Consider the following 12,897-nt stretch of genomic DNA (forward strand, 5'->3'; position numbering starts at 1 on the left):
TTTAACACTAGAGCTGCCATTATGGAAGACGATAGCGCATAGTGGCAAAATGCGATCTTCACAATGTAATTACGGGCGAATGGGCACGGGCCTACCGTGGATTCATGAATGCGTACTTTGCGAGGGACAGGTATTTAATGCAGACTCTTTACAAAACTTCAACACGACACAACTCCTCGCACGTCGCACGTTTATCGGAGACCCGTGCAGAACGCTCATGTAGCAATGGCCAATCTCGAGTCAACTCTCATTGCTCCAGAATTGACTTGTGCTGTAGTATGTAGCAAGGACCAGCTTTGTACTCAGTTGTGCTGAGCTTAGATATTCTAGCTTGGTAGAAGAAGATTTTCGGTTTCTCTTCTGAATACTCGTATTTTGCCTAGGAGCTGCAGTGTTCGAAAGCGAATTACTGGGAAGAGAGCTGTTTGTGGATTGTTGCCCGTCCGCTGCAGGTGGGTGTCATACTGCGAGTGATCTCAAGATCACAGTTTCTACCTTGATCTTCACATTCGTCCTTTCTCATATCAGCATTTCTACCATCTGCAATGCACACGGTCCGTAGCCCGTGAGTTCTAGAATCCTATCTCAATCTGGAGCTGGACTGTGTCCGATCAATGACGAGTAGAGTCACCCACAACTAGCAGCACTAGCGTCCACCAAAAATAATACTGTATTGTTCAATTAACAAAACAGGTCCCAAACCAATCAGGTCGAGGTGTATTATACCAAGGAAAGTAGCCATGGAGCGGTCGCGGCAGGACAAGCACGTGTGGAGCCAAACTCTGAGAGGAGCCGGCAATGAGGTGGCTCCGAAATTGTCGATTTTCACCACAGGTATTTGATACCAGTTGATGATCAAGACTCCCCTTGTGTGAGAGCAACTATGCCCTTCATTGCAAATGAAGAAAAGGGGAGGTCCTGCTCCACTTGAAAGAACTCAATCATTGGTCTCAGGGTGCGGAAGCAATACAGATCTCCACTTGTGGGTGCCAGGGCCATCGAAAAAGCAGGAAATGGATAGGCACCACGATCCAACTTTTGTAAAGTATGGTGGCATGAGTCAGTACGGTTTTGTACCTGTTCTCGATGTAACTTTGCTAAATGGAGCACTTTAGCTTTACAGCTGCTGAGCAGCACAGTTGAGAACCCCGAATATCCTGAGATAGGATTTAGAAGAGAAGCTCTTCCTCATATGAAACCCAATCCCATATCTGAAGCTACGGTGTGCGAGATGATATCAATTCTTTGCACGTACGTTCGAAACAAATGAGTTCTCGAGCAGCGAAATATTTTTTTGTGACGGAATTGAGCGAGATCATCCCGATGATGGGGCTGTGAGGCGTCTAGCTCAGTATGTTTTTTTACGAGCTGTGGGTGGTAATGTAATTACTTCGAGGCTTCTCTGACCTACTGTATGTTACTGTTCCTGGCCTTCCCCGTTGGTAGTCTGTTCCTGGATCCCCCACCACCCTCACAATGCTGAACAATTGATGGAGCGCTTCAATGTCTAAGCAGCTTGCCTTGATTGTTGACCATACTGCTTATGGGAATGTGTGTGCTCATCACAAGACAGAGGATGATAGCACTGTAGTAGGCTGAATCAATCCGAGCGTCGGTTATCTTCGATGCCGATGATGATTGCAATCCAATACCAGTTGTAATTTTGCTCATCTTGCTCAGGTACCCTCGGCCAGTCCCGCCACCCAGCCAATAATACAATCGCCATGCCAAAAATACCAACCAAATATCCCAAAAATAACCAGCCGAGAGAGACCTGAGCCCGAAAAGGGGAAAGGAAAATGTAAATAACCAAACAACCAGAAACACAGCGGGAATTCTCCACAAGCATACAGCGCCTCCGGTCCTTACAGGCTAACGCCCTCCCTGACCTTCCCTCGCCCCCCCTCCCCAAACTTCTTATTCCTTCCCTTTTCTCCCCCCAAACCCGTCCACTCGTTCTTTCCTTGCGAGCTGCCTTTTTACCCATTCTACCTGTACCTCCCCTTCGCTGAGGAGACTTTTTAATCTTCCATCCACTCGTTCTCCCTCTTCACCCTCAACGCTTCTATCCTTCCCCCCAATTGGTATGTCAACGAGTTGTGTTCTATTCTATTCGAACGCGTCAGCCCACGGACCTATATCCGTCCGTGGGCTCTCCCCTGGAAAATTTCCTCTTAATGGTCTTGGATTGCCGCAATAACCCGAACAACTCGCTAACAAGTCGAGTGAATCAGCAGAGGATATCTTCAAAATCCACCACAACGCATATCAGCACATTCAAACACAATGGCCTTCATCAAGTACCTGCTGCCCGCGCTGGCTGCCAGCCAAATCGCCTTCGCTGCTTCTTCCGATGACAAGTGTAAGTCATATCTTGACGAAACAGTCGTGGCACTAAATTTTTCAATCTTGAGGGCTAACTTGAATGTCTCACATAGGCGGCGATGCTGAGATTCAGAACCAGGGCGATGCGGATGCCCTCGCTAGCTGCAAGACGATCAAGGGTGACATCAAGATTGTTAAGGGCTACACCGGTTCCCTCGCCTTCAGCGGTTTTGAGCGTGTCACTGGTTCCATTACCTGCCAAGGTGGTGAGAACGTGACCGATATCACCGCCGACAAGCTCGCCGAAATTGGCGACTCTTTCAGCCTGGAGGGTCTGACCCGCCTGACCACTCTTGCTTTCGGTGGCCTGAACTCCGTCGGCTCTATCAAGTGGAATGCCCTTCCCAAGCTCCAGTCTTTGAACTTCAACTCCGGAGTCACCAAGGCTGGTGACGTTGTCATCCAGAACACTGGTCTGACCTCCCTTGACGGTATCTCCTTGAAGACCGTTGGCATGTTCCAGATTGAGAACAACCGCGACCTCATGAAGATCAACATCAACAACCTCCAGAACGCCTCCGATCTGATCAACTTCTCTGGTAACTACGACCAGCTCGTGATTGACCTGCCGAACCTCGGTACCGGTACCAACATGACTTTCCGCAACATCTCCAGCATCTCGCTGCCCTCTCTGGAGAAGCTGACCGGCCAGCTCGGCTTCTGGGGCACTGAATTCAAGACCTTCTCTGCCCCTAACCTGACCAGCACTGGTGACGTTGTCTTCATGGACAACTCCAAGCTGACCAATGTCTCCATGCCCCTCCTGGACAAGGTCAACGGTGGCTTCAACATCGCTCGTAACGACAAGCTCGCCACCATCGACTTGCCCAAGTTGAGCAAGGTCACCGGTGCTATTGACTTCTCTGGAAAGTTCAACACGTAAGGCTCCCCATTCCCTCCCCCCGCTCTTCTATGTTTCTTTTATGCCCGCCTTGATCAGGAAGTGCTAACAAATGAACATCTCAGTGTTGACCTGAACGACCTGAACGATGTTGAGGGTGGCTTCAACCTCCAGAGCACCGACGGTAACTTCAGCTGCAGCCACTTCGACAATCTCCGCAGCAACGTCATCAAGGGTAAATACGACTGCGACGCCAAGACCGACCACCCCACCACCTCCACTGGTAAATCCGGCACTTCTTCCAGCTCCGGCTCCAGCAGCTCTGGTGCTTCCACCAGCACTAGCTCTGGTGCTGCTGTTGCCAACGGTGCCAGCGTTGCTGTCACTGGTGTTGCCGCTTTCTTCTACGCTCTTTCTCAGCTCCTGTAAGGGGTTGATGTACTTGTCCCGTTCGAGAGGTGTGCTTTTTGAGTTTTTTTTGCGGTGTTTGTTGCGAAGATTGTAGATGCCAAAGTTCCGTCCAGCAATGATTTCATATCCTTGTCTTACACTGCTATCCCTCATGATAATAATCTCGTCTTCCTTCTGAGCAGAAATTACGCTCCCCCACTTTTCCCGCGCGCGCGACCGTGCTCGTCTTCGTGCCCACCAACGAGGAGTATTCCCCCCGCTTCAGTCTGTCCTTTTACACTCCTTTGCGCTTTTACTTGTCTCGATATGTGGCTTAGCCGTGAGCATCCGCCATGTGCAAAATGTATTTGATTCTCAACCCTCTGGGGCCTTGTAGACGTATCTTGTAGTGTGCGGGAGGCCGTCTGTTGGCCACGTGGTTGGCTTGAGCCTTGATCTTGTCCAGCACCCGTTCATGTTGCCTTTATCGCATCCTACCACAGGCTGGGATTTCCTACATCCGTAGCGATGGTGCATTCACGAGTTTACCTTGTGTCCATCCATGTCTCATCGTTTTGGCAGATCATGGTTGCGGCCTGGCGGCCTTGACCTCTGCAGCGCGGTACTTTGAGCAAGGAACATTCGGGTTTACTTGCCTTGAGTCAGGGTTGTTAGATCCAGATGCGGTAATTCCAGTGTATCGGTAGAGGTGCGGTGACATGAAGAATGGCGGAAGCTCTCTACCAGCAATGTTCCCTTCTTGGAAGGAGTACGTTCTACCAGTATTTTGTGTTGTAGTCTCGTGAACCTGTGGTTGAACTTGATCAGATTCTACGCAATTATATGTCGACCAGCCGGAATAGAGCCATCTACCCTACCACCCTGTCATGCTGACTCCTCTCAAACATCTATATGGCTTTCCATGGATACCTAGGTACATCCCTATCATCATCGTATCCCGTCACCCATCTCAATTTTCGTGGAGTCTGGGGTGGACTTATCGATGGAACGGAAATCTGCACCTAAGGTAGGTCCTGGGCTATGCCATCATTCAAGTATTTCCCCCCTATGCTTAGGTGTACATATGAATTCCAACCATCTTCTCGAGTAGCTACGTATATGACGGGAGTACCTAGGTCGAGTAGCCTGCTAAAACCTAATCGAGGTCAGGTTCATGTCTATCCATCTATATTCAACAGTGAACCCGAACAGGCAGCTCTATATAGGTCCGTCTAGAGGGTATCATGAAAAATCATCTCGTCAGTATTGGAGCTTTTGATGTGATTATGGTTGAAATCTCAGGGGACCATCTATGGATGGTCAAATTGAAGATATTCATTTAGATGGAAGGGAAATATAATACGGCCACACATAGGTGTCCCATGATATCCCTGCATCGACGATTGCCCATGTTTACAACTCACCAGCCATTACCACCCCGACATGATATGGACGTTTTTTCTCCCATCATTGTGTCGGTATGCTACGCCACCGTCCCACACAAGATCTACCTGAGAAAAGAAATGAGTTCGATGTATATCAAGGGGCGCCAATTCCAAAGATTGTATGCTTTATAACCTCGTGATCTTCGACCAATTCGACACCCAGCAGGCCACGACCTACAGGGTTCGTAGTTGAGTTGTCATGCTCATTATCCCAAAGCCCACCTGCTCCATGCACGAGAATGGGATGATTTCCCCGACGCTCGACTCATAACGCCTTTCCCCCCTCATCAATGTTTGAGTCACGACGCTGCATGAGATGCATCCGCAGGCAAACTGAGCGACCACTATGTCTGTCCGCCGGGAGGTCCACTGTATCTATGCATGGATACAAACATCCACCTGATAGTATCGGTCTTTTTTTCCCTTTCAGTTTTCTTTTTCTCTTTTCATTTTTTTTTCGTCCTCGAGATCTGCAGATTCTATGAAGCCGAGGATGGGACGGATGGAAATACAATACTCCTCCAGTTAAGAAAGGACGTACGGACCACAGCCACAGACCCATCGTATGAAGCGGGTTTGTTGTGAATCCACAGCATCGCCGACGGGTGATGGAAGGGGTGTTGATCTACGCATGCTCGGACGAATTTTTCTCTCGACCCTCGTTATCCAGGTACTCGGGACTGGAAGCGCCTAGTTGAGACGAGACGATTGCTCTTGAAGAACTTACGGACTACTACTGTCTGCGCCGGGGGGGGGGGGGGGGGGGGTCCACATTGACGGTCGAAGCGAAGGCGACGATGCGATGCGACCACGGAAGAGTGACTTATAGTACGTACTTTGGATGAATATGGGACAGGCAATGTGAAAGGATTGGACACTGTACGACTTCTGGGGCTCATTGTACATATTTCGTAACTGGTTCTATTCCGACCCGCGTTAGACTGTGATCTATTTCTGCGGCTAGCATTTAGTGCTAGGTGTGGGGGGTGTTTTGCTGACGACTGCTGAAGGTGAAATTTGTCCCCGCTGTCGGAAGAGTTCCATTTTGCATCGTCTGCAGTGCAGACTATGCGCTGGACGGGAGTCACGGAGTCGAATCGATTGATTTGCGTTTGGGGAAAGGTCTAATTGACCGGTGAATATCTTGAGATGGTTCACTTTTGAAATTTAGATCTGGTAGTGGGTGATTTGCTCTCGCATGGGCGGGACCTTGGCGGGTTATGTGCACTATGGATAGGGTAGAGATTCGTAATTTTGAAAGGTGATTTCATGGTCTATTGACACGTGTTAAGTGGTGTACTGTATGAATTTATTTCTCTCGCTGTGTATGTATATCATATTGTATGCATTAAAAGGATGGATTTTCTGCCACTCGGGCTAGGCAAGTCCGAGATAGTGAAAAGCCAGATTAGCCTTCCGTCTCGAGAACCAGGTCTAAGATCTAGACGTCATCAATGAACTATTACAGTCTATAATCACCACCACTATCACCTCAAGTATTATCTCCCTCCTTACTCAGTACTTTGGTGATCCCCGAGAACCAAAGCGAACTAGCAAAGTATAGCCCGATGCTCTTGAAGTCCAGAAAAAGAGCGGCAAAGTAGACCCCGAGCCCGACAAGCGGGTACGAACACCAGCCTCCGAAAGTTTAACGTGCAGGCTGGTAGAGTTGGATTGAGACTCGCTGCGGGGTCAGATTCTTCGCGAGAGGCTTTTGGGGGGGGGGGGGGGGGTGGTTTAGGGTCTCTAGATTCACTAGGCTTGACTCGTGCCTGGATTTTGACAGTTGAGGGAGAAATCATGATTCACCTCATTTGGAGGGAGGAAGAAAGAATTAGCTCAAAAAGAATGGGGATATCACTTCAACAGACGCCCTGCTCAATTAATATCAATCTGGTCGCCATACGTGTTTAAACCTGGTCTAGTCTTTACATTTTACGCAGTACGTACTGCTCTACTCCATGTGTCTTAATGTGCAAACACGAAGGAAAAGCGTGAACGATTGAAAAGGGGAGGAAAGACCAAAAGAATCCATAATAAAGTAGATGATCATCCAAAGAGCGCAAAGGTCGTCCCAAAAGACCACTCTGAGAGGAAAGAGGAGACAGAGCCTACTTGATGCTTGTCAATGTGGCCAGCGCAGTGTACACTGGGACACAACGTACTTTTGTAGTGGCTGACCTCGGCACAGATGCAGATTCTACAGATATGCTCGATCAGCAGTTCGAGGGTCGAGAACCTTTGACTAGGCTAGTACGCGCCGGATAGCATCGGCCGCTCAAGCGCACCCATCGTCGTTCCTCGATCAAAATGCGATTCTTTTGACCCAAGTGCGTCTCATGTTTGATCTCTATGCAGCGAGAAAGGCACAGGTTGAAAGCGCAATCCCAGACGAACAATGACCAATAGGAAGTCATTGCGGGATACACCAGTGTCATCGACTCGTAGATCTGAGCTTTTCTGAATGGCATGCTAGCGGATGTGTCAAGTTAACTGAATTTGAGTTTTTGGTCCGACTTTGACCTAGATTGAGAGATCCTATTCGATGATCAGCGGGCATCTGGTGACGCGTGGAAGGTAGATTGGCCGTGCTTTTGTCCAGTGCATTCGTATACGAGGACTGAGCCTCGACCCGAACTGACAGGGTGTCGCAGTGGCTTTGACATGCTCCCAGGTGAGGACACTTCTGTGATTTGTGTGGTCAGGTACGCAAGCAAATACCTCCTGACGTGGTCCCTGGATCTATGGATCAACCATTGATAAATCAGAAAATCAAAGGGATTGGAGAGGGACACCCATCTATGACTTGATCGGGGGTACTCGCCCATGCAATGGAGCGGGGAGGTGGCGAGGCTGGAGGGATGTGGCTCGTGCGAAACTTTGCGAACCCGCTATACTTTCGCTCCGGTGGAAAGGAGTCATCCAGTCATCTGCACCAAAGCTTGAGCACGTAACAGGAGGATTTGAATTTTCGTGCTGAGAAATTGGCCCAGAGACTACTTTCATCCCTACAGTAGAGTAGATGTCTTGTCGATCGCTTTTCGTACTTTATGTTTCAGCAGGTAGCTCGCTTTGCAGATGAAGAAGCCGCCTGGACGAGTCTCAAACTACATCTGGGTATCTTCTCGCATAGAGCAGGTTTTTCATTTTCTCTTTTCTCCAGACGCAGAGACACATGATCGGACGGCCAAAGACTGGAGTCAATAGCTGGAGTCAATAATGACGATGTCAGCTTAAGCATTAGAAAGCAGGACCTCTGTTCGCAAATGATCTTATCTTGCATGATGGCAGGTGCGAAAATCAGGAACACGCGACGAAATCAAGGAACAGAGACTTTGGAGATGCAAGACAAACGAACGATGGTGACCTCGTGCTCCAAGTTTCAGAATGTGCAACGAACACGTCCCGTCGCGCATGGCGGATGCCCCACGCTCCACGCCACACGCTTTGCCATGTGAAGTGGTGAACTGTCGATAGGTCAAGGCTTGGCATTTCGGGCTAGACGGGGTCTATTTGAGGAGAGAGCGAGAGAGAGAGAGAAAGCCAGTCAATCAGGAGCTGGGCGATAGGGAAATCTCACTCCCAAATTGTGCAGTCCGAGGATCGTGAACAATTATGGCATTGTTTCTTATCGGAACAAACTGGACGTTCCAACTGCACCACTGATTTTTTTTTGTTTTGTTCTCAAGTCCCAAGTCAAAAGTTTCATACAAACGATAAATCTTGCCTCACTCAGGAACCGAGCATGAAACTCGCTCAACTGTCCCTGCGGGCTAAACGAGCTGCCCGCGCATGGACCGCGCAGTCCCCACGCGCAGGTTAGCTTCCTGCACGAGTCAAGGGTATTCCCAGGGACAAACCCTAAGCGACTCGAGAGCGACAGATCCAATCTGCATTCGTCCTGAAATTGATAGTCAACAAAGTTTTTGCCCCCTCCTGTCCCCCACGGTCGGGTCATCTGGGAATCGAACCTTTGGTAGGTCGAGCGTGTAAAGATGAGTGTACACGTTCCAGGGTCTCACATATTAACATGACGACAGGACGCAGATCGTGCGACAGGGACCCTAGATCCTGACATCAATTCTGACTCGTGAGAAAACCCTATTCATGAAGAACAAGGATTCAGGAAAATTCGAGAGAAAAACATGCTGGCCATGTGGTCATACAGGTATCCCGGGGGAAGGAAAACCTCTCTTCCACGATTCGACCGTAGAAGACGGTGCTGTCATTCTGCCATTTGAGCAGTTCGCACTAAACGCTGTTTCCCGTTTGGGTCTCATGCCTGCACATGCGGTGATCTACCGGGTCATCGGTGCCCTTCAGCTCAGGGAGTCGGTTCGCCACGTAGGTCATTGATGGTACCTCCGCGGAACTAGGCCGGATGATCGTCTGGGACTAATCGCGATGATCAGAAAGGTAAACCATGGTTCATGAGTGAGGCAGAAAGGTCATTGTGCTTGATAGGCTTGTTCTGAGACAAGGATCTGATAGACTTTGTTCTCGTGACGGAGAACAATCCCGAGCCGTTGATCCAAGATAATGTGCGAGCAAGACTCGAATGGTCTGCGGTTGCTGTTCTCATTGACGGTCGATGTTGAAAAGTACGAAAGTGTAAAATATTCTGCGGGATTGATGAGCTCACTAGGTCGAATTAATGGAAGCTGCCTGAAGTTTGACGGGAGTAGTGAGAGAGAGGCATGGGCAAGGTTTCCTTGACGCAGACGCAGGGCTCACCTCGTCCACGAGTATCAAAACTGGAACAGAAAGCTTTGGTCACGAGCATAACTCCATCGTCACTGTCAGGTGCAAAGAGAATCTATTCTCAGTCTCAGGAAAAAAAAACCGTCCCTATACTGACGCTGCAAATGAATTTGGCTTTGGACTCGACACGTAACTAGTAGCTTTTTCCATGGGGAGAAGGACAAAATAGGATCCGCCTACTGTAGGCCACAAGATAACAGTATATACTTTGAAAACCGATGAATGACCTTCCACCCTGCAACCTTGCATTGGAGGCTACTGAAGATCCGAGTACGTAAGACTCCTATTTCATCTCAAGCGGCAATATTGATCAGGCAACAAAGATCCCCCGAGGGAAGACCTACCCTCGAGAGGGGAGGGGGGTGGAGGCGACCGTCAATTCAGTATTTGCATGGGCTCGTTTCTACAGCCCTCGAGGCATGCAGTATAGTGTGTCATGTAGGTACCCTTCAATCTTCTGGAGAGACCAACGTGAGTCTCCCAAGCTCGAGGACTGTTACACTTCAGCCTCGAGTCGGCGGCGTGGCTTGCATGAATCGGTACCTTGGGAAACAGACGTGTCAGATGCGGCGAATTTGAGTTTGGAGTTATTGTACCTCCCTACGCACGGTGCTATGTGGAAACCGACACGCTACTAGATCAACTGAGAATCGGATCTACGATCCTTGCAGAACTTGGTAGTAGTCGACCACTTCCATTTGGTCAGTCGGGGAATTAGGTTTGTTTGAGATCTAGCCCGTTGATGTGGTGGTGTGTGTAGGAGACCCCTTCGAGTGCATATCCATTTGTACTACGTTGAGAACATTGCTGGGGCTGATTCGTTCAAAGAAGTGCATGGAAACCCTCGAAAAGTATTTTTGAAGACTCGGTGGCCTTAATGTATTGTTCAAATTGTTACGATATTCTTTCTCGGTTTATTCGGGTTCTCTCCGACTGAGGATCCGCCACGCTTGGACTGGCGGTCTTTCTTCATGATTAGTCTTTTTCTTTGTGATCTTTGCGTCTACACTGATCCACGGAAGGCAACATCGGGGCTGAATTATCCCAAACGATATCATGGATCTAAAATGGAGAATTATTTCGAATGATTCTCAAAGGAGCGGGGCTCTCTGTAGTCCACTGCAAAAAACAATACTGTAGCACCTTTGTACAAACCGCAAGATAATCAACAATTTCGGTTCTGTTTTGTTTTCCAAAGCAGCCCCCCATGCTGAAAAGTAGCTAACATCATGAGTCTGCATAGTGCACGCCGTGCCTTGCTATAGATGATCGTGCTGACCCAAGATCAGGGTCTACGGCTTCCAGACACATAGTTACGGCGAGGGGGATCGTGGATGGGCAGCACGTATAAAATTACACTGCAGAACTGCACGATAACATCAACTTACTTGGACTTTGTATAATCCGCACGATAAACAATGCACGGAGAGAAGCAGCTCAGCTTGCCGAGGAGGCTGGCCTGTTGAGGCTAGAGCATTGTGACAAGCTCCCATTGCAGATCGTACTAAAAACGCATGAATACGATTGCTTTTTGGGAAATGCTTCCTCCTTGGGGAACTGGCTCTCTTAGTGTCAGTCAGATGTAACAAAAGAGGCAACGGCATGTGAATGGAAACAAATTAAAGCCATCATCGTGTGAAGCAATTTGAAAAATTTTCTAAAACGAATACATTTCGTAGATGGTTACTTGAGTCGAGCGACTGAGGTCAAAAATGTCGCAGGAAGTGGAGACCCTTTGAGCACTGAACATCTTTTCAGTACAACCTCAAGCTTGCGGGCAGATTCACTTAGCTTAGTGTCCAAGATCCGAGCAGTCGAGAGTGGATCAGATCGTTAGCTACACTAGTGCGAAGGGAACTCGAATCCACTACCGGGACGATCATGGCCCTTACACACACTCCACTTGGTGATCAGCAACAGTGTCGACGGGCGTGACTTGCTCTTTTGCTCTGAGATCGAGTTGGTTGAGACTTGTATACATACTGGTGAGTATCGGATTCCATTATGAAGATGTTCAGAAAGTCCCAGCTTGGCCGGTTGCAAGAGGGTACGTATCATTTGAGAACTCGTGAGTTGTCAAGCTATTATTGGGGACATCAAGAAGGCCATTGCGCAGAAAGCATCTCCAGCCGCGTCAATGATCCCTTGCTCTGTGAGTTGTTCTAACCGGAGAGTACGGTGAAGTTCTGGGCCTGTGAAACGCAAGCGCTCGAGAGGTGCAGGGGAGAAGGCTGAGCCCTTGCACCGGGATATGCGCAGCGCATGGGTCAAGGCGCACGCTGTACAAATTCTATATTGGCGAGAGGTTGGCCTTCAAAGAATAATAATCGCAAATCATCTATGCGGTTCAGAACAGCGAGATTGACAAAAAATCAATGCACCTATGCTCATTCGAGTCATGGGCGTCCTGTTTTGGATGAGCCGGTTAGGCTTTGACCTATGAACATGTACGACTTACGAGCAAGAATAGAAAATTGTTTAATCGCATCCCACAGATGAAGATAGACTTACTCTAAATGTATCGATATTCAATGCCACAATTGGAAGTTAAGGTCCACTAGCCGATCCGTCAGGTCCCTGCTGAGATATGTCGAACAGTAGTAACTCTGATATTAGGTTTCCACCCCTCTGGACTATATGCTAACCAAAGGACCGGCGTAGAGACTCATAGATCTGAATTGAACCATGGACCTGATTCCTGAGACGCGTTTTCATTACTATCAATAAAACTTAAAATCCTAATCTGAGTAAAACTATTCGTCGGGTCCTTTCTTTCACGGTCTGTCCTCTCCCATGCGCTAATGGAAGGGGTCAGCCTTGGGCTAATGGAAAACACCTGGGATAAATAGAGAGAAAGTCTTTGAATTCGCCATCATCACTGATTAACTTTTTTTGGAAAAGGCACAGAACTGAAAGCAGCCACGGAGGAGAGACTGGGATTAGGTTTGACTGGGGAGCGGTACGAACACCTAGCCTTTGCCTTGTGTCTGATTCATTGAACTCCCAGGAGATGGATACAACCCATGTGCAGCGAGCTGGGCTCAACACTACTGCAGAGAGGCGGTCCGTTGCTGG

The 12,897-nt window shown here is 48.7% G+C and overlaps 2 protein-coding genes across 2 annotated transcripts; both read left to right on the forward strand.

The window, feature by feature from the left end:
• Positions 1-2,286: 2,286 nt before the first annotated feature.
• POX_h09482 (Protein ecm33) lies at positions 2,287-3,655 on the forward strand (the record flags this gene model as incomplete). Its single annotated transcript, XM_050118236.1, has 3 exons — positions 2,287-2,362; positions 2,439-3,264; positions 3,352-3,655. 3 exons carry the CDS (start codon positions 2,287-2,289, stop codon positions 3,653-3,655), a joined length of 1,206 nt encoding a protein of 401 aa, XP_049965023.1.
• A 5,684-nt stretch (positions 3,656-9,339) lies between these two features.
• POX_h09483 (uncharacterized protein) lies at positions 9,340-9,659 on the forward strand (the record flags this gene model as incomplete). Its single annotated transcript, XM_050118237.1, has 3 exons — positions 9,340-9,405; positions 9,474-9,495; positions 9,553-9,659. 3 exons carry the CDS (start codon positions 9,340-9,342, stop codon positions 9,657-9,659), a joined length of 195 nt encoding a protein of 64 aa, XP_049965024.1.
• Positions 9,660-12,897: the final 3,238 nt, after the last annotated feature.

The sequence above is a fragment of the Penicillium oxalicum genome, chromosome VIII (assembly GCF_001723175.1).
Source record: "Penicillium oxalicum strain HP7-1 chromosome VIII, whole genome shotgun sequence".
NCBI classification, from domain to species: domain Eukaryota; kingdom Fungi; phylum Ascomycota; class Eurotiomycetes; order Eurotiales; family Aspergillaceae; genus Penicillium; species Penicillium oxalicum.